General features: G+C 40.3%; 1 protein-coding gene across 1 annotated transcript in view; it reads left to right on the top strand.

Moving 5' to 3' along the window:
* Nucleotides 1-14,723, top strand: part of LOC115044721 (small conductance calcium-activated potassium channel protein 2) — a 40,178-nt gene extending 25,455 nt beyond the window's left edge. Inside the window, 4 exon segments of the mRNA XM_075353366.1 lie at nt 3,901-4,011; nt 10,398-10,525; nt 11,709-11,778; nt 12,657-14,723. Of these exon segments, the coding sequence (XP_075209481.1) occupies nt 3,901-4,011; nt 10,398-10,525; nt 11,709-11,778; nt 12,657-13,079 (732 nt within the window). The 3' untranslated portion in view covers nt 13,080-14,723.
* The last annotated feature ends 5,119 nt before the right edge of the window (nt 14,724-19,842 follow it).

Here is a 19,842-nt window from a genome sequence, read left to right on the forward strand (position 1 = left end):
TTCAATGTGCTAATAAGTATGCTGGCTTTTGTTGAAGGTCACAAAAGGAAAAACAAGATTCAAAAATATCATGTTACCTGGTAATGTTTACCTCATAGGACACAGTGTGCTCCATTTTATGTTGCCAAAGGGGAGATTATAGTGAATAATAGAGGACAAGTGTGCATCTTCCAAAGTGAAAATGACTGCAGAGTGGGTGCTCACCTGAGTTCTTACAAATTACATTACAATTTTACTTTTCTGAATTCTGAGCCTGTGCATTCCACACAAAAATGTTACATTATCAATGTGTCTAACCTGCTTCATTCACAAAGACGACGGAGCGGGGATAGGACATTTTGAATTTTTCAGTAAATAAAGAAAAAGGCAGGAATATCTTTTTCCACTTTCAGCAGCTTGTTGAAATACAGAGTAAATAAAGGCAGCCTGTTGATAAAAACACCATTTTAAAAAGCACCTATAAACAATGCTCTTATCCGTCGGGTTACACCTTAAGATTGTGACCAAGAGATTGACAAACAGAGCTTCTGATTTATTTATTTTATTTTATTTTATTTTATTTTTTTTGTCTCAGCAAGAAATTAGCTTGTATAATAGCTTTTTATTAGTAATAATCTTCGGTGCTCCATTTGCCCACTTGCATGTCTGCCACTTGTGCACTTGAGTTGAGTGTGTTTTCCTTTAAGTACCTCAAGCAGCTGCTGCCATGGCTGAATACTGAAACCAGTGATATGCTGTCTGTCATGACTGTTGGCTCAAGAAAACCCCAGAGAGGAAATGAGACAGCTCTCATTATAGGAACTCCGTTCATTTTTTCCTTTGGTTCCTCTGATGTTTATATGTGAACTGTTTTAAAAACTATATTTCTCACTAGTTCCTTATAACTTTGCCAAGAACTACAAACCTTTTCTTTCATCTTTATTTCGTCGCTCCAATCCATGTAGCTTCTTAACTGTATTAGTGAATAAACATGTACTTTTTCCAAATAGATGCATACCTCCCATTAATGTGTGAATCATCCAATCAGTGTTTAGAGTTCGACTCTTATTGAAATGGTAACACAGACGCACACAAAGACGCAAAACAGGGGGTGGATACATAGTTGTCCTGAGCCCACTGCTACAGACTGCATCCTCCACACAATGCTGACACAGAGCTTGACATACACTCTTAGTATGACTCCCACACACACTCTCCTCCCCTGTCACACACAAAAACACACTCACTACACTCTTCGGAGTGTTCAGAGTGGTTTATTTTCGTTAATCATCAGAGAAGGAGAGAGGCTGCAGGTAGAAACAGGAAGGTGAGGCTCGTGTGTGAGGTATAGCAGGAGCAGCAGGTCGGGGGAAACCAGCGTGGAGGTGAAGTGAAGAAAAAAAGGAGGAGGAGGCCAGATGTGGCAGGTGGAGGCCACAGAACAGATTTTTTTTTTTTATTATTATTTTTAAGAATTAATGTAATTAGTTTTTATAGGAGAAATACCAGCTGTTGTTTCTATGACAACACATGAAGGCCAACAGAGCTGTATTATACCCCTGCCCTGAGGCTACCTGAGGATGTGCCAGGTGTGTATGCGTGTGTGCTCTCATGAGTCTGTGTGGGTAGGTGGATTGTGGTTGGGTAGACAAAAGCATGTTGTTTTTTGTTTTTTTTTTTAAAGGAGCTTGTACATTGTCTAATTTAAAGCGCATTACAAATAATGCATGATTGTGTGTATATGTGTATTTGCACTTTAGTCTTTAGTCATGCATTCATTTTATTCATGGTAGCACCTCGCCCTAGTTGTGAATAGATATAAGTGTTGATTAATGAAGCTGTCAACAATGGGAATGACAATATGGTAAAACATCACTGCACTAATAATGTAAAATATGTTGAAAAATGCTGTGCATGAATTAAATTGTCCCTTTGTCTGTATGCAGCTACAGCTATTTATGTGGTACGTTCTGTTTATAAGTGTTAAATGGAGGGTTCACAGCAAAGTGTTACTGTTGGAAAGCATGTTTGTGTTTTCGTTCCATTTTCTACAGCTTCTTACGATTCTGATCAGTTATCGGGTTACAGAGACGCAGAGTAGCTCTTATTTCTTCCCTTTTTGTGCTCTTTCTGCCTGTAAGTGCTTATTTTGTGGCACTAATTGAGCAAGGCAGTGAATATTGAACATTTTCTTTATTTTGAATATCTCCAACTCGTCCCTGCTACTTCCTCCTGACCTGGTTGGGAAGCTGTTTTTCCCCCCTTCTTTTCCATGATGGTAAGAGACGCGGTTTTTCTACCTGGCATTTGTGTAGACGTTACATCATGGGTGATTCCCTCTGTTCCGACAGCTAGGTGGATGGCTGCGCTGAAGTGGAGGGAGGGAGGGAAACACCCAGACGTATGAAACAAATCACAGCAGAGCAGCCATCATCGGCTGTGTCACTTTGTGGAAACCCTGCTGGAATCAAATGGAGGCAGGCGTCTATACAAACAAACTTTCATGCACACACACACACACAAACGTGCACTAGCACATGCATGCACGTACACAAAACCAATCTTGACCAACCTATCAGCACCCCACTGTTTCTGACAGAGCAGAACAAAGGTACCAGCAAACACACATATAGCCGGGGACACGCACAAGGCAGCGCACATCGAAATACTGCTGCAGCCGTCCATAACAGTCTCTGCATGGACATGTATGGCTGTTCCGAAGGTTTTCCATCGGCTCCCATCATATTTTATTCATAGTTTTTGAATAAACACAAATAGAGTGGATGAGGGTATAGACATGGGCCACAATGCCTGTTTGTGTGTAGCATTTCACTGAACCCAGCCAAAGTTATTTTTGGCTAACCTGTCTTATCGTTCAAGAGCGTGCACGCTGAGGACTTGGCTGTTTCCTACATGCTTCATAATGCTTCATGCTCCCTCGCTCTCACTCTCTAACTCACTGCTCCTTCCTGATATCGCTGCCTTTCTCTCCCACAGTGAGTTGCACAAACTTGCAAGCACGAAGGAAGAGCAGCCATACATTTCCATTAAACACTCCTACTCTTAATTCATTACTTATCAGATATGTGACCTCATTAACATTGCCTCCTTCTCCATCTTTCTCGCCTCCTTTTCCAAGCACACACTCGCTACCTGCACTCATCCCTCCCTCTATGTGTCCTTCATTCCTCATTTATATTTACTCATAGCTCTTCACTCTCTTTATCTTTTCTTCCTCTCTCTCTTTCTTCTTCCCGGTTCCTGCCCCTTCAGAAGAACCCGTGAGCACTCAACAGCCCCATTGAAAACAGTGTCTAATCTGAAAGTTAATTAAGTCTGCCTTCCTATCCGTGTTCCTGCGCCTCTTCTCCTCTGGAGCACGTCTTTCTGGTTGAGAGATCACCGTCACTCTCTCTCAAATGAATTTGCCATATGTCTCCTGTGGGTCAAGCTGGAATGCAGATGAACCAGTCTGGGTTTTACACTTTTGGACTAACTGCAGTCCTCAGACCTTTGGTGACAGGGGAAGATTGGCACCCTGTGATTTAAATGGACAGGACCTAATGAAATAAAATTAGGCCATGTCAATGCGTCATGCATATTTGTGTCTATAAGGGGCATATTTTTCAGCTACATATAGAGGCGGCGATATAGAGGGGCTCTCACACCAGATGGATTAGAGGAGAAAATAGACTTGGCTTCCATCTCAACATGAAGAAATGCGGAGCTGGAACAGAGCTATCTCCCTGTCCTCGCTCCCTTTCACTTCTCCTTCTGTCATGTGGAGCCTTTCCTCATATTTGTCCTCACTCCCTTCAATCATCTGGGCTAATTCTGCGGCCAAGAGCCATTGATTTACCAATTCCTCCTCTGTACTGACTGACTCAGTGCTCTGTTTTCTCGTCCTCCTCCCTCTCTCAGGGTGCAGGCTGCACGGCTCTGGTGGTTGCTGTGGTAGCCAGGAAGCTGGAGCTGACCAAGGCCGAGAAACACGTACACAACTTCATGATGGACACACAACTCACCAAGCGGGTGTGTAGGATTGTGTGGTGTTCATGGTGTGAATGAGTATGTGGTACTTCTGCAGCAATAATTTCAAACTATGATTTATAAAATATAGTGCACATTCCCAGTATGCACCACAATTTTTTCAAACAGAGCTCTAATTTATAAAAGAGAATTTTTTGTGCGTGTGCCGTTTTGGGGGATTTTTCTCCCCAGTGTAGCATTTCTTTGGGGTTGCACTGAAATAGGTGAGAGCCCGTCTAAATGGCTTGTCCCTTTACTGCCACTCCTTCACCCTCCCCAATATTACATCACATAGTCACCCTGTTTTGTTGTGACAGTGTGCCATGTTATTTGAGTGAGTGAAGGCAATAAAAGGTCATCTCTTTCTTGCTCTCCCTGTTCTACTCCCTAATTTAGTCCTCTTTCTTCCCCTCTCCGGTCTTTTTGCTCCTGCCTCCACCTCTCCTCTCCTCTGACATTTGTCTCTTTTATAGCAAACCCCTTCCCTCTTTTTCTCTCTCGCTGTCACCTTCTCTCCTCTCCTTCCTCCTTTTCCTTTCCCTCTTTCCTTGCCTCCTCCCCCCTCCTCCTTCCCTCAGTCTCTCACTCCCACCCTCCTCTAGTTCCTTTCAATTTTTCATACAGTTGAAAGACCCAAGTTTTAAAAATAGCTCTCATATCAAATATGTAGGGTACATTATGGCAGCAGGATATCTGGGTGACACAACAGAGTTGGGTGATCAATAATTTCAGCATGGATAAAATATCAACAGAGAAGACCGATCACTATCTCTGTTGGAGCCAGTTTCTCACCTCCTCTTCCCGCAGACTGACTGGGTCAGCCAAAAGCGTGATTTTACAAGACATTTAAAACCTTTAACCTTGTATACACGTGTGTTCGCAGGGTTTCTGTTGGATAGTTGTCCAACTCAAAGGATTTTAAATTGGATATTATTTAACATGATCAAGAGCAAAACCATGCTTTTTATGTAAGACAGTGATTTTGAAATTGACTGATACTCACCCAAATTGATGAATGTTTAAATGAATGAATAAAATGTCTATATCCTGCTGTAAAAAGACAATCCTAACGACTTTGGTAAATGCAGGACTTTTACTCTTATGCAACCGACAGCTTCACTTGTTTGGCTTTTAGCAAAGTATCATAACATCTGCTGCAACTATTTTGTACAAACATTTTTTTGTACTAATTCAACAATATATTTAATTAGCTATCACGTTAAAATGGCAAATGTAGTAAACTTAATATACCATCTTTTAATGAGCATGGCAGCATTGAATGAGGATATCTTTTCAAATTAACTCATAATTCTTCTCTTGTTTTAACAGATTTCAGCTGTTACTGGGAACAGGCTGTGTTATTGAGTGTTTTTTTTTTTTGTTTGTTTGTTTGTTTGTTTTTTAATCAGGAAAACTCAAATTTGCTCTAATTTTAAAGTACCTTGCCTTTGTATTCTCCATTAGCTGTGTGTCTGCCTACCAGTTCATCAGTTTGCATACAACTGTAAAGTTTATTCGTTTATTTTTAAGTGAAACTCTATTTGAATATATATATATAAACTCAGAACCTTTTTTGGCCCTATAGGAATCACTGTATTGTATAATTTCAAATAATGTTCTTTAACAAGTTATTACATAGAAAATATTTTTTGGAACATTAGGTCATTGCAATGTTTCACTTTCATTAAAAAGCCGGGAGCTTGATGATATTTCCTTCAAAGGCTCATTGGTTTATGCTGTGGTAATTGAGACCAATAGCTGTTGTGTGCATTGATTTACATTCTCTGCTACATCATCATTCCAAGAGAAGACAATCACTCAAGGCTTTATAATGAATAATGTAAAACTACACGACATCCTGCCATCATTATATGTGTGCACACACACATGCACATGAAAAGACAGAATAACACAAACACACACACACTCACTTGTGACTTCAATGAAATTGTGTCTCCTCCTAGAACAAGAATGTCATTTAAATGCCAATTTAAAAAAAAGCTGTTAGCCAGTGGGCTGTATCTTATCTCTCCATGTTTATTATGTAAAAGAAAAAAAATTAAAACAGGGTTGGCTAATATTGTAAGTAAACCCACTTTTGGAGCACAGAGCAGAATAAACGTTTCCTGAGTTATCTGTGTATCACACATGTGTTTTGTAGTCCAAATGTATTGGACTATGCTTGAATGTTTCAATTGTTATGTTTATGTTTCAATTCTTTTCCCTTTATATCAGTTGTAGTCTTCTCGACTTCTCTACTTCCTTAAACTCGAATTTCAGATACATCTGACGAGACTGAAGTTGGAATCTAGAATCTTATCTTATCCTCCCAACCTTATCAGGGAGGATGATGTGCTTTAGAGGCATGGTTTCACGGTTCAATGCACAGGGTTCATTTTCATTCAGGGTTCACTGAAGTGAAGTGTTCCTCTCCCTTTGACAGGATTAACACAGAGGTTAATTAAATAACAGTTAACATAGCCACCGTAATTTGAGTATGTGTCTGAGGTTTAATTTCCTGTTAGATGCCAGGGCTTGCTATCTTGACGCACAGTGTTGGAGATGTGTTTAAAAGCCTAGTGCTCTGCTTGCAGTTCATTGTGGCTCAATGGTGAGGTACTGCTTAATTCAGAGCACTGCTGGAAGTCCATCTGGCCAGAATACTGGGCCACACAGTCACAGAGCGCTCTCAATTTTGAAAAACCAGGACACACTTACTGTAGGCACTAAGTCAGTGTTTAGAGTGGTGTCTCCTTCCTTTCAATGGCACTACAATGTCAATTAAATTGCCACTCATTGAAGCACTAAGTCTGTTCACTGTGAAGATGGCTGACTGAGTCTGTTTCTGAGGTCATAACTTTAATATCAAGCATTTTAGATTGTGATCCAAGATGAAAATGTTATATCTTTTTAGGAATTTGCACTCTGAATGTGAATTCTGCCGCTGCGTTCGACCACTGGTTAATTCTGAGTCCCTGTGGCAGTCCCTGTGGCAGATTCAGACTTTCACCCTTTGATTATTCACAGTACACTCTGGTTTGTGGCCAAGGAGGAGGTGCTGCAACGCTTTCCAATGTTTACACCAAGAGCCAAATGGGAACAATCTAGCCCCCGAAGATTTCTCTTAAACTTAAGCTTTCACGCCACGCTGTAAAAATAACTCCGGTTCTGACAGCCTTTTAATTCACGCACAAACCAGATTGATCCTTATTACTGTCGACATATTGTGACAGTGACAAACATTTATTTGACACACATTTATTCATTTACTCATGTCTCTGACGTTTCTCACTTGTTACCAATTAAACCTGAGTGTACTCGCCTCTATAAAGGAAGATGTCTGAATTCATGAAGATTCTTCATGGTGTAATGTGGGTGTAGCAAATAACTTCATTCAAGAGACAAGGTGTGTATGAAACCACCAGTGGAATGAAATTATTATTTGTCCTCTTAAGCCTCATTAAATAGTTTTGTCATTGTGTGAAAACCTCAGCTTTTCCCTTAGACCTTAAGATGTGATATATTTCTTGTAGATATTCATGGATATGCGATCACGTTTGGCTGTCAGCTTGTGTTTGCATGAGACTTGTCTCTGCCTTTAGTCACCATGCCTGTAACTTACGGTCAGAGCAGGTACGGCTGTGTGACACCATGGCACATGATTGAGGTGAGAGGTTGTTGCCAATGTAATTGGCCTGTTTGTTTATGTTTCCTGCTCCTCTAGAAAACACTGTTGGATACCTAGCTTCATAGTGCACAGTTACAAATTGCATACGCAGGTTGTTGAGGCCCCCCTGGGTCAAGAGGATCATGTTTCTCAGCGTTTCCTCGGGTGTTGGAAAAACATGATGTTTTTCTCTCTTTTTGCAGTTTGAACAGCAAAACGATGTTTCGGGGTTCTCTCCTGTTTTGTCTTTGCATTCATGCATAAGAAAAAATGCAAATTACATCCCTGTTATAATTAGTAGTAGTAAATATCCTGTCCTGCGCTGCTCTCTTCTAAATATTTCTGTTTGTGCTTATTGATTTGTTCTTCACAATATGTCATCAACTGCCCGACATGCTGAGATGTGGAAACCCCTTGTCATAACAGATTTCACATGTACCTGCCATAATGTGTGCATGCAGGGGAGCAGCCAGAACACATCTTTGACCCAAACCAGCCATATGGCACCAACATGGTTTTCCAAGTACATGCCATATGGTTCAGGAATGGTTGCTGCTGCTGTCGTTTGGTTTCTTGTAGAGTATTCTTAGCAGTCCATGTTGAGCCTTTTATTTCTTTTAATGGAGTTGCCATCTTTGCCTCGGTTTCTCCATGAACTCCCAGGAGGACGGTGGAAGTCAAATAAAGAGTGCGATTCAGGGGAATTGACTGTAAAATACAAACAGTCTGGTATTATCGCTTGTTGTTATTTACATGTGAGGCAGTTTCAATAATTTTTATGAAGTGTGAAGCTGTAACCGCGTCTAATGAAACGGCCTGGAGAGATGTAACAGCCGGACAGATGTTGGAAGTTGGCATGAAAACTCACACTAGTGAGCCGGCGGGACAGATGCAACATGACATTATACAAAACGTTTCACTCACCCTGCAGAGATTAATCAATGGATAAATAGGATTTGACAAGTCAATTTGCCAACAGAGCTATAGATATAATGGGTATGAAACGTGTAACCTGCCCTCTGATAGAGGAGGAACTGTTTTATTCAAACATAATTCAGCCAAATTAACTCTTTACTCAATGTCACAGGTTCTAGGTATCTTTTTTTATCAGTGTCTGCTTTTAAAATTTATAAGACCAAAAATGCATGAATACCAACAAGATATGAACTGGGATGCTTTGTGCTTTTGGTCCGATGACAGCATGCCATGGTTTTGACAGTTTAGTGCTTGTCTTTGCTACATGGATGGGAGTTCTGTAATCCCATTGGTACACACTGGCAGATGAGCCTCAGAAAGACATGGGATGGCAGAGTTTAACTCATATTGCAACCCATAAATTTACTTCCAAATTACATTTGTAATTGCCTGTATATTAAACTGGTGGGGGTTGTTGATATTCATAGAAGATTTGTGTCCTATACTTGAATGTTTTATCAGCAAACAAACTGAAGAAAGTTAAGAGTTTGTACATGCTTATTTGTCATAAAGATTGAGTCGTCACATGGCAAGTAAGCTGAATGGCTCAAACTCCCGCAGGGGCCACCCATATCACCTAAATTATATTAGCTGAGCTCTTCTTGGTTTGACTTTGACTGTGTCATTGAAAACACATCTGCAATACCCAGGGCCTCCTACTCTCTTCATCTGCCGCCAATAGTGTGTGTATGTCTACATTTGTGTATGTGTAGGCGTATATGTGTGTTAGCAGTCCTTGACTGCGGTGGATGGGTGCTGATTAGCCAAGCTGCTGGGGCCTTTTGTGCTCCTCAGACGGGGGTATAATTGTTCTTTGTTCAGTGCTGAGCATCTCTTTGAAGTCCCTCATTCAATTTATGTCCATAGAGATTCTCCCTCCTTTTTCCCTTTCTGTGGTCTCCACTCGCACTTTTTACACTGGGTGTCAGACCCCTATGTTGTAATTACAATGATTAGCAGCCCGTAGAGATATATAGTACATGAAAACATACAGGCAGAGTTAGATAGGAGTTGACACCTAAATTTCCAAATGGCTGTCCACAGAAATTGACCCAAGGGCAACTGTGACATTTTGAGACTGTATTTTCTGAAATGACAGACATCTCCTGTTCAGATAGTACACATTGAAGGCCAGTGTCTGACCACTAAAATGTAGAAAAATCACTCCCCTGTTGTTGACTGATGGCTATGGAGTTTCCCCTAAGTGAATTTCATTACAGGGGGTATTTCCCTTCTGCAGGGTTGAAGATTGTGTGTAACCGTTACTTTAAGAGTGACTCGCGCCTTGTATGGTTTCTTTCAGTTGTTGCCATTGTTAAATGGGAGATCACCGGTTTTAATGAACTGCTCTGGTGTAACTGTCATACAACTAAGATCATGTGGCCCATCTGAGTTAGTCCCAGATATAATGTGCCATTATAGCCAGACCAACAGAACGGAGAAGTGTGTTTGAGGGAGAGGCTCCTGTTGGTTCTCGTTGCCAATCTCCTTAAGGATAAAGCTGTTTATGCACGCATGAAAAGAATTGGCAAGCGAGCCTGTGTGTATCGAGAGAGATGGAAAATGAGGGCAGCCTTTAAGAAGAGAGCGACGGTTTTGTTTTTCCTTTATTATTTTGCAGACAATACAGAGTGGAGGGGAAAAGTGAAAGCGAAACAGGCAAACTGTTGCCTGCCTCAGTTGCCAAGGGCTACCTGTTGCTGATAATATGTGTGTATGTGTTTGTGTGTTCATTGTCTGGCTGTAGATAAAAAATGCGGCTGCTAATGTTCTGAGGGAGACATGGCTCATCTACAAACACACCAAGCTGATGAAGAAGATAGACCACTCCAGAGTCCGCAAGCATCAGCGGAAGTTCCTCCAGGCCATACATCAGTAAGACCACACCTCACATGCACCAACACTCACTCACACACAGGCGCGCACATATGTATATATGTGCGCAGAGTGCTTGCACCCAGCAGTGCTGCTAAGCTAATGAAGCCTTTGAAATCAGCTGTACTTTCTATCCACCCACAGGTTGAGCCAACGCTGATAATCAGATAAAGTGCATGAATCCCTACACACACACACACACACACACACATCGACAACCAAAGTGCTCTATCTTAAATGGACTTCAATAAGAGGCATAAGAGGAACACTGCTGTCACTGGGGACAAAAGCTAGCAGGAGGCGTTGCAGATATCTTGACAATATTTCTGCGAGAATAACTTTGAAAATCTCGGCATGGACTTGTTACAGTCCTGTACATGGACTGCTCTTTGTCGGTTTAAAAAAAAAAGATCAAGGGGGACTGAAGAAGAACACAAGGGGACACATATAAACAGGCAAATACAGTTGTGGGACTGGATATTCAGTGCATTCTGTACTATTAGAGATACTTTGATCATTGCGTCATCTCTATTTAAATGTTGCTGATGGTACGAATACATACAGCAGAACTTAATTACACATTACAATTCATTTCTAACATCATTTCCACATCTGGGATATATTTTTAAAAACTCTTGCTTTTTCTGGAGATGAAGTCTCAGGAAGGCTCATGCAGCCTGAAGGCAAAAGTTTACACAGGCTGGACCTTTTATTTCATTAATCATTGTACTGTGTTTTGAGAGTCATCTAGGTTTTACCTTTAATTAGACTGAAGACAGATTTATTTCAGTTGATCTATCTGCTCTACTTTTTGTCTGATTTCATTCCCTGTTTATTTCCCTGTGGACCTTATTCCCCTTCAGGTTTCTTAATATTAACCACCGTATTCAATTAATCCAGGGCTTAAGGTATCCCTCTATATTAAACATGTTTATATTTTCACCTGCATTAAAAAGTTTCAGTGTTTCAGAGCACACTGTGTGCTGTCTGTGTTTGTCCATTCATGTCTGGCAGCACATTGCTGGTAGAAATGAAGCTCAAGTAGGCAAGGTGACCGCTCTACGGTGTTTTAGTTTGGACCTGGAGGGATGAGCTCTCTGGACTGGCCACTGTGTATTTACTGAGTTTAACTTTGTATGTGTTTGTGTAAATTAGGTCTGTACTTGTTTGTGTCTGTTTGCAGATTACGCAGTGTGAAAATGGAGCAGAGGAAACTTAGTGATCAGGCCAACACACTAGTGGATCTTTCAAAGGTGAGAAACACACACACAGAGTTGACCCCCTCACTTCTGCTTTGTATTTGTGCAGGACACACTTCGCGGACATATAATTATTGTAGTTTGTTAACTTAAACCATTTGCCTCTCAAAATAAATCATAGCCATCCTCTGTTTCCATACTGACCTGCCCATTTCTGTGGCATTGTGTCGCTTAGCAACCAGAACAAGTCTTGAAACAGGGATGACTGAGAGAGAGCAGGGAGGAAATGAGAGGGGGGAGGGGGTGCTCATGTTTTTCTGTTACTATGTGGGTGTCTGAGAGAGAATGTGAGCACATGTTTGTGTGTGTGTGTGTGTGGAAGAAACAGTGAAGTGGGAATGAGATAGTGACTCAAGAAAAAGATTGAGTGAGGTGTGTCCGGTTGTGTCTTCCCAAGGAGCAATACCTTTAACACCAAATATATTGCAATTACGCCATCTCAGTAACTCCATCTCAATTGGCCACTTGTGCGTTTACCATGGTTACGGAGGCCAGGATGTGCAAGGCAGGGACACTCTACCGCCTTCCTTTTATTCTGTCTCTTATTCTTTCTTTCTTCACAATATCATAACACCCACATAGAGATTTCCCTCCAGCCTCTTTTTCATTCCAGTTTACACTCCCTCTAGGACATTTTTTTCTCTTGTTCAGTGTCTTACTCTCTCCTGCTTGCCCTCTCTCCACTTTTACTTCACACTCTAACCCTGTTTACCGTCTTTTCTCATTCAAACTAAAAGAGCTTTCTTAAATAAGCTGTAATAAAGCTACCCTTATACTACATCTGTTGACATGTTTGAAATCTGTCTCATTTTTTCCAAAGTATTGTATGAGCACTGATTCATCTTCTACTCTTCTGTCCTCTCCTCCCATAGATGCAGAGTGTCATGTATGAGCTGATGTCGGAGCTCAATGACCGCAGCGAAGATTTGGAGCGCCAGATGCTCTCTCTGGAGCAGCGGGTGGAGCAGCTCACTGTCGGCTTCAACGCCCTCCCTGCCCACCTCTCAGCCACCCTCAGCGCCCAGCACGCTGCCCTGGTCCACCTGCTGCGAGAAAGGGATACAAGGGATGGTAGAGGGGGAGGGGGAGGAGGTGCCATGGTCCCACTTTCCCCAGGAGCTTCTTTAACAACTGGCTCAGCTTCAGTTTCTACAGTCCAGGTCACAGCTCCAGCACCACCCCCAGTCCAGGTTCTTAGTCTGGCCTTGGAATCCCCTCTCTCGCCCCCACCACTGAACCCAGAGGGCAGCCAGGAGGCTAGTCCCAACTCCAACACCTGCACTTCCAGCTGCTGAAGTCAGCTTTGAGGACCTGGAGAGGATGAAACTAAGGGGGTAAAACAGGGAGAGAGAGAATGAGGGGGCTCTATTAGTCCTCATACTTGAGAATAAAGGAGGGGAATAAGGAAAGAGGAGGAGAAAAATGTGAGGTGAGCCTCTCAAACTAACGTGGGATTACTGAAACAAGATGGGACTATGAGGAAAAATTAATGGGATTAAGATGGAGGGCCAGTATGAATGATTAGAAGTGTTAGGAAGTTTGGGGCGCTTTCGTTGACGATCGGAAGGAGAAGAAAAATTTAGATAAAATGGATACTCTAAAAGGTGTTAGGGGGAAGAAGGATGTCAAAAGGGTGAGGAATGGAGATAGTGAAGATGAGGAGGTGGAAGGAGAGAGGAGGAGAAATAATGAGGAATAATTAGATGAACTCAGAGCTCCTAAATGGAATCCACTCCAATTACTGAAAAGGGCCTTTTATTCTCTGTATCTCTTTCTCTTTCTCTTCCTCTCTGTCTTTCCTCCCCCCATCCCCTTCCCAATCTCTCTCTCTCCCTTCATCAGGAATTAATGACCATGACTTTTTATCCTTATGATGTATTTTCTATCTGAATGCTAATTGTGTGTTAACGAGCATCCCTTTAACAGAAGGTTCGATCAATACGACCATGATAAAAAAATTAAAAAAAAACTAGTGGCATGCACTGCACACACACACACACACACACGCACACAGTCATACATATATGCATAAATTATATTTACTCATCGTCCACACAATACAAGTTACCACAGCACAAACATAAATACACAATCTTTCACAATGCAGGCCCTATTTCCACTCACACAAAAAAATGTATGCACCAGCCCATTAGATAATACTAAAGCCTATACTGCCAAACACTAAATGCACTGTCAATAATCTCCACAGAGCACTGCCAAGCAATGTTGGCACACTATAAAAGAAGTTCATCCTAACTTTACCATTTGTTGGTGTGAGGTAATGCAGTAGTTTAGACCTTAGCATACTTGTGACATTTGAGAATTGTTAACAGTTCACCAGACTACACAAATCAAGCGAAAATGAACTGCCACAATACTGAAGGATGTGAGTCACCATGACATCCATTTGTAATTAAGAAGACCGAAGCAGAGAATAAAATAACCTAAGGCGACCATAATAGGACTTTATTACTGCATTTACTGATTAACAGATTAAGTCAAATTGACGCCTGAGTGCATTTGTAGGTTTGGTGTACTGAAATGAGATCTTGGATTTTATTTATTTGCTGTGAATATCTCATAAAATGGACAATTGATAATCGTATCAAGTGCAACGAGAAAAGGATGGTGGTTGGATGAAAGATTAGTTTGAAATACTAGGATTCATTAAATTAGTGTTTCAATTTGGCTGATTTATTTTTAAGATTGTGTTGCAACTGCAACAAAGAGCTTTGGGCAAACATAATGTTCCACATTCAGTGTGTCCACTCATTATTTTTATATTCCTTAAGTCTGTCTACCCAGCATACAAATATAAATCAAAATGTCACCCATTTGTAATGAGTGATTTGCTTATTCCTTTGCTTACATGTGGCTGAAGTCAGTGGAGTCAAATTGAATGAGATACTGTAGTCTCTATTGTTTAATGTCATTTTCTGAAAAAAAAAAAAAAGATTATAGTAACTAAAATATAGATTTTTACACTAGTAATTTAACTGTCCTACAATGATTTAGCAGTGTGATTACAAGTTGATGTGATTAATAGTTTTTCACAGTGTATGGTTGTGTCTATGGCCCTTCAGGGGAAGAAGACCTTACCTACTGCAATCTTTTCTCAAGCTTGCAATCCCAAAACTACTCAGTTATCATGAATGTATTCCATGTAAAGAAATACACTCAAACACTTGCTTGTACGATCACTTAAACTGCCATGTAGACACAGGAATAGACACCCACACCCACACCCACAACCCCCCCCTCACACACACACACACACACACACACACACACACACACACATCTCGACAACCAAAGTGCTCTCTCTTAAATGGACTTCAATAAGAGGCAGGGAACACTGCTGTCACTGGGGACAAAAGATAGCAGGAGGCGTTGCAGATATCTTGACAATATTTCTGAGGGAATAACTGTGAAAATCTGGCCATGGACTTGTTACAGTCCTGTACATGGACTGCTCTTTGTCGGTTTAAAAAAAAAAAGATCAAGGGGGACTAAGGAACACAAAGGGACACATATAAACCTTATAAAGGATAAATGGCCATGCGGGAACAGTTGTTCATGAAAAAAATAAAATGTATAGGAAGAGGGGAATTTCTGAGAGGAATTGCAATGGTGTGATGGCGAGAGAGACCAGCCTACCCTTGCATTGGAGACAATATCGAAAACTGTCTTATAGCGACACGCTGTGGCCGGAATACTGAGTTACATACGCTTGGAATATTGTACAGTATGATGTTAACTAAAATCTAGCTTTGTATTGCTTAGTCTTTTCTACCATTACGATTAAACGCAGTTATAGCTGATATCCAATATAATTAAACTATAGTATTCTTCTCATTCGTCATGACAATTACGATATATGTATCAACAATATGTTAAATAATTACGAACAAGGAAAGTGCCGTTTAAGGTTGAAATTATTTTGTAATTTTATTTTATCAGAGAGAATTAATAAAGTATATATCTATAACATCCCGGCGTCAATGTGTCCTGTTTTGATGCTACTTTATTTTGTGTTTTGCCCTTTTTTCAGTGCTAATGCAGGGTCAGTTTTGGTGGAAATAGGTAAAAAAAAAAAAAAATAAAATAAAAAAATAAAATGTTCTTATTTCTCATCTTACATTGTAGTGACTCTAACGTATCATCTATTAAAAATGAGGACACTTCATGCCACGTTATGTCACTTTTTGCCGTAACAAGCTCGTGTTATGAACGCAATAACTTCAGTTTGACAAAAAAAAAAAAAAAAACAAACGTCCTTAATCTCATCAGCGTGAGGGACATTTTCTTTCTGGCTTTTCTGTTGCTATGACTACCGTCATGACGCTCTTTTGGCCTTGCTCGTGTTCTCGCGATGTTTGGAGAGAGAAACTTAATTACTCAATGAAAGTTAGAGCAAAGTAGGATGTTAATATAGTTTTTAAAAACTGCTCTTATTACATGATTTACATATTTGAACAGTAAATAAATTTCAACTTATTGCAATTAGTTGAATACACATTCAATCAGGTGGTCTTTCTGGCATCTTAATTTAACCCTAACCCTAAATAAATAAGTAAATAAGAAAGGTATGGCAATACCCACGGTAATAAAGTGTAAAGATGGGCAGGTCTCAGAGTTGACAGCCAGTAAAATTCAGGGATCCGCCGAATTAGGGATGTTGTGAATAAAGTAGTATCCAATTATTGTTTTACTGCATTTACAAGGTAATTTATAAGGCAACACAATAACAGTGAATATACAGTAAAAATACAAAAAAGAATACATTTAGTCATGGCAAAAACAAGGACTGAAAACACAGGGAAAAAAAAAATCGTATTTCTCTACCACAGGCCAATATGACCGTGGACCTGGTTTTTACTGGTTCTTTGCTTTAATTGTTTGCTTAACTAAAATGCAGGTGGTGAATTAATTCAGCAATATTGTGTGATTGTTTTGCTTATTTTCCATTTTCTGTAATTCAAATTGTAGATGGAAGTATTTCTTGCCAGTGAAAGGGGCACTGTAAAACGTAAGACTGTTTTAGGTTTTGCACATTTAGCTTACCTGCATCGTTCTAATTGGGAGTAATTCTTTGTTAGGTTGATGATCTTACTGTAGCAGGCCTAGCAGCGTGGATTCAGAGTAATGTTTTATAGTGAATACGCAGCAATGGAAACAGGTTAAGGGTAAGTTTTCTCTTGATTTTGACTTTTTGTTTTGTCCACCGAGAATTTTTCACTAGCCAGACTTTTGCAAATAGAAAAGTGTGGATTTGTTTATCTATTATTCACAGCATAAAATGTTTATAAATACTGCATGATTACCAGAGGGCAGCCCACATCACCAGGGTGTTGAAAACATCACTGTGTATGTGTGTTGTATCACATTTGTGCATTTATTGGCAAAATGTCACAAATGAAGTTTGTCTTCAGTCATTGCCTACAAGACATGCTTCATGGTGTGAAATGTTGAGTCCAAGTCAATATATCTTAACAACAACTTATTATCTGGGAAGAACCCTCCTGATATTCAGTCTTATTTCTGGTTGGGGGTAGTTGAAGTAATGCTATTAAAATTAAATATTTCTCACCAATGCTGCATCCCAGAGGGACAACACAGCAATTTCCTCAGGGCTTATCGAGTGTAAGTAAGTTTATCTGTGCGTGAAGGCAGTCACAGTATTCACACAATCTCTCCTTAGCAGAGGAAATTGATTTTTGTTGTTGTTGTTGTTGTTTCTTCATAAAATAAGCATGATTAATCCCAGTTTGTTGTATGTTTAGCCCAGGGTGATATAAAACAGAGCAACAGAGGTGTGAAAGCCAAGCAGCCTGAGGCAGTGCTCTGCCCAGAGCGCAGCATGTATCCAGATGTGATCAGCTTGTTATCTATGTTATTTACAGGCAAGCCCTACTGCCACAGGGCTTTCATCATCTCTCTCAGGATTTGGGCATTTATAACTGTACTATATGATTGTCCGTAGCCTGTTTAAAAAAAAAAAAAAACTGCTCTTTTTCTCTCTACCAGTCTGTTATTCTCTCTATATATTATTTTTTATGACAGCAATTTCATCTTTTAGGATTGCTGTTTGAGCCAAGGAAGGAGTTGAAGTCATAGTGCAGGGCAAATTGGCTCACCTCAGAAAGTAAAAATTGGAATATGTTTTGATTTCATCTCCCATATTGCAGCCAAATGTATCCGAAAGACTAAGGACATTTTATTACATAAAACATAGCCAAGAGTGGAGCAACATAAAGAATGCACCTCATTTACATTGCTTAAAATGTAAATGATGTGCATCAGCAAAATGAACAAAGCCCACGTTTTTGTAAGTTTTAAGCCAATTCATTATAAAACAGAATATTTTTCCCCTTCCAGCTGATCACTGATCCAAGCAACGAGCCGTTGTAACTCAGGAACTGGAGTGGCGGGTCGGCCATCACAAGTCTGACAGGTCAGTCCCATGCTGCTGATTAAGAACTTGAACTTTGGTTGTTGCAGATTAAACTTTGATACGTTTCTTGGCTTTCTTCACTGTGTATGTGTCAAATATTGAAGAAAAAAGGCATAAAAAATGAGTCTTTAAATCTCAAATTTCTTTGAATAGGACGATCAGAAAATGTGTGAGGATTGGGGTAAATCACGCTGTACTTAGAGAGTATGTTCCCTTTGATCTTCTCCCTCAATTGCCTATTCACTTTCCAAAGCACTGCATAGATTGCATTTATACAACACAGCAATGTATATTTTTTCTCAGGCTAAGGTTGAATCTGTTCCAGTCCAGGTCCCCTGCTGCTCTGTCTGCATGGTGAAGCCCAGCTGCCTCATTACTCTAAGAAACAGCGGCCTAATCCAACACTCCCAGATTGACTTGGATGGCTCCCTCATGTTTGTGTCCATGTAGTCTTGTCAGTAGAAGAACACATCATTTTTTGAGTTTGGTCGCCATTATCGCCTGCCTGTGCTGCTTCACAATCGTGTGGATTCCTGTCAACTGCAATCTGATCATCATGACTGTTGGCCCAAATGTCACCTGGTTCTGTCAGCAGGTGATTTCTTCTATCACTGTCATATACTCTTTCTTTTCTTTTCTTTTTTTTTTTTGCTGAGATGAGAGAAGCTGCTTTCTGGTCTGAAAGCTTCCATTTACAAAACCTATGGTGCTGTTGAGACATATCGACAACATTGTTCCAAGATGCAGAATCACATGAGCCTATTGGTCAGTGTTTCAGCCCAACATTTCTCATTTCATCTCACTTATCTCACCTGAGTCACCTGACTGTGCTCCTCCCTGCATACCCCTCCCTCAATAAGTCCAAGAGAAAGCAGACACTGTCCATCCTAAGTTACCGTGTTCTCACATATTGCTATAATAATGTTGTGTGTCCAAGCTGCTTTTACCTGTTGTATCCTTACAGACCTATAAGACCTGTAAGAGGTTATAAGTCTTAGATCATTTCTTGAGGGGGCTTCAATCCAGCCTGTTCTGCTTGATGGTCTACAATTGAATTCCCGTTGTCCTGTTGACTTTTCACATTTGTACACTTTCACACAGTTAATTGCTTTTCTTTTGCTCCATCTCAGACTTAAGGTAGCAATTGAAAACATTATACAATTGTTGCTTTTGTGGGGGTAGTTTGGCATTGCATCAGTGTCTGTCTGTTCCATGTCTCCACATCTGTACAGTACTTTCATTTACCTGAGAGCTGCAGGATCTTACATTCAGCCAAAGTGTTGTGGGAGAACATCGCCCCCCACTTATTTACTGCCACCCCCTCCTTTCATAGACACCTACAGACATTTTCATTTAGTGTGCACTCTCGTATAGGGTTGGATACACGCAATAAATGGTAGGAGTCTATGATAATATGCTTTTAACCTTTTCTGTTCAATTAATGCTTCTTATGATAAATCCATTAAACACTTTATCGGATTAGCAAGTTCCCCAACGCATACACAATCACTGACATAATGTTTCCATTAGCGATTGTGAATAAAGTTATTCATGTGTACGTCGTCATAAATGATCATATCACAGGCTCTTATATGTATACCTAA

The sequence above is a fragment of the Echeneis naucrates genome, chromosome 6 (assembly GCF_900963305.1).
Source record: "Echeneis naucrates chromosome 6, fEcheNa1.1, whole genome shotgun sequence".
NCBI classification, from domain to species: domain Eukaryota; kingdom Metazoa; phylum Chordata; class Actinopteri; order Carangiformes; family Echeneidae; genus Echeneis; species Echeneis naucrates.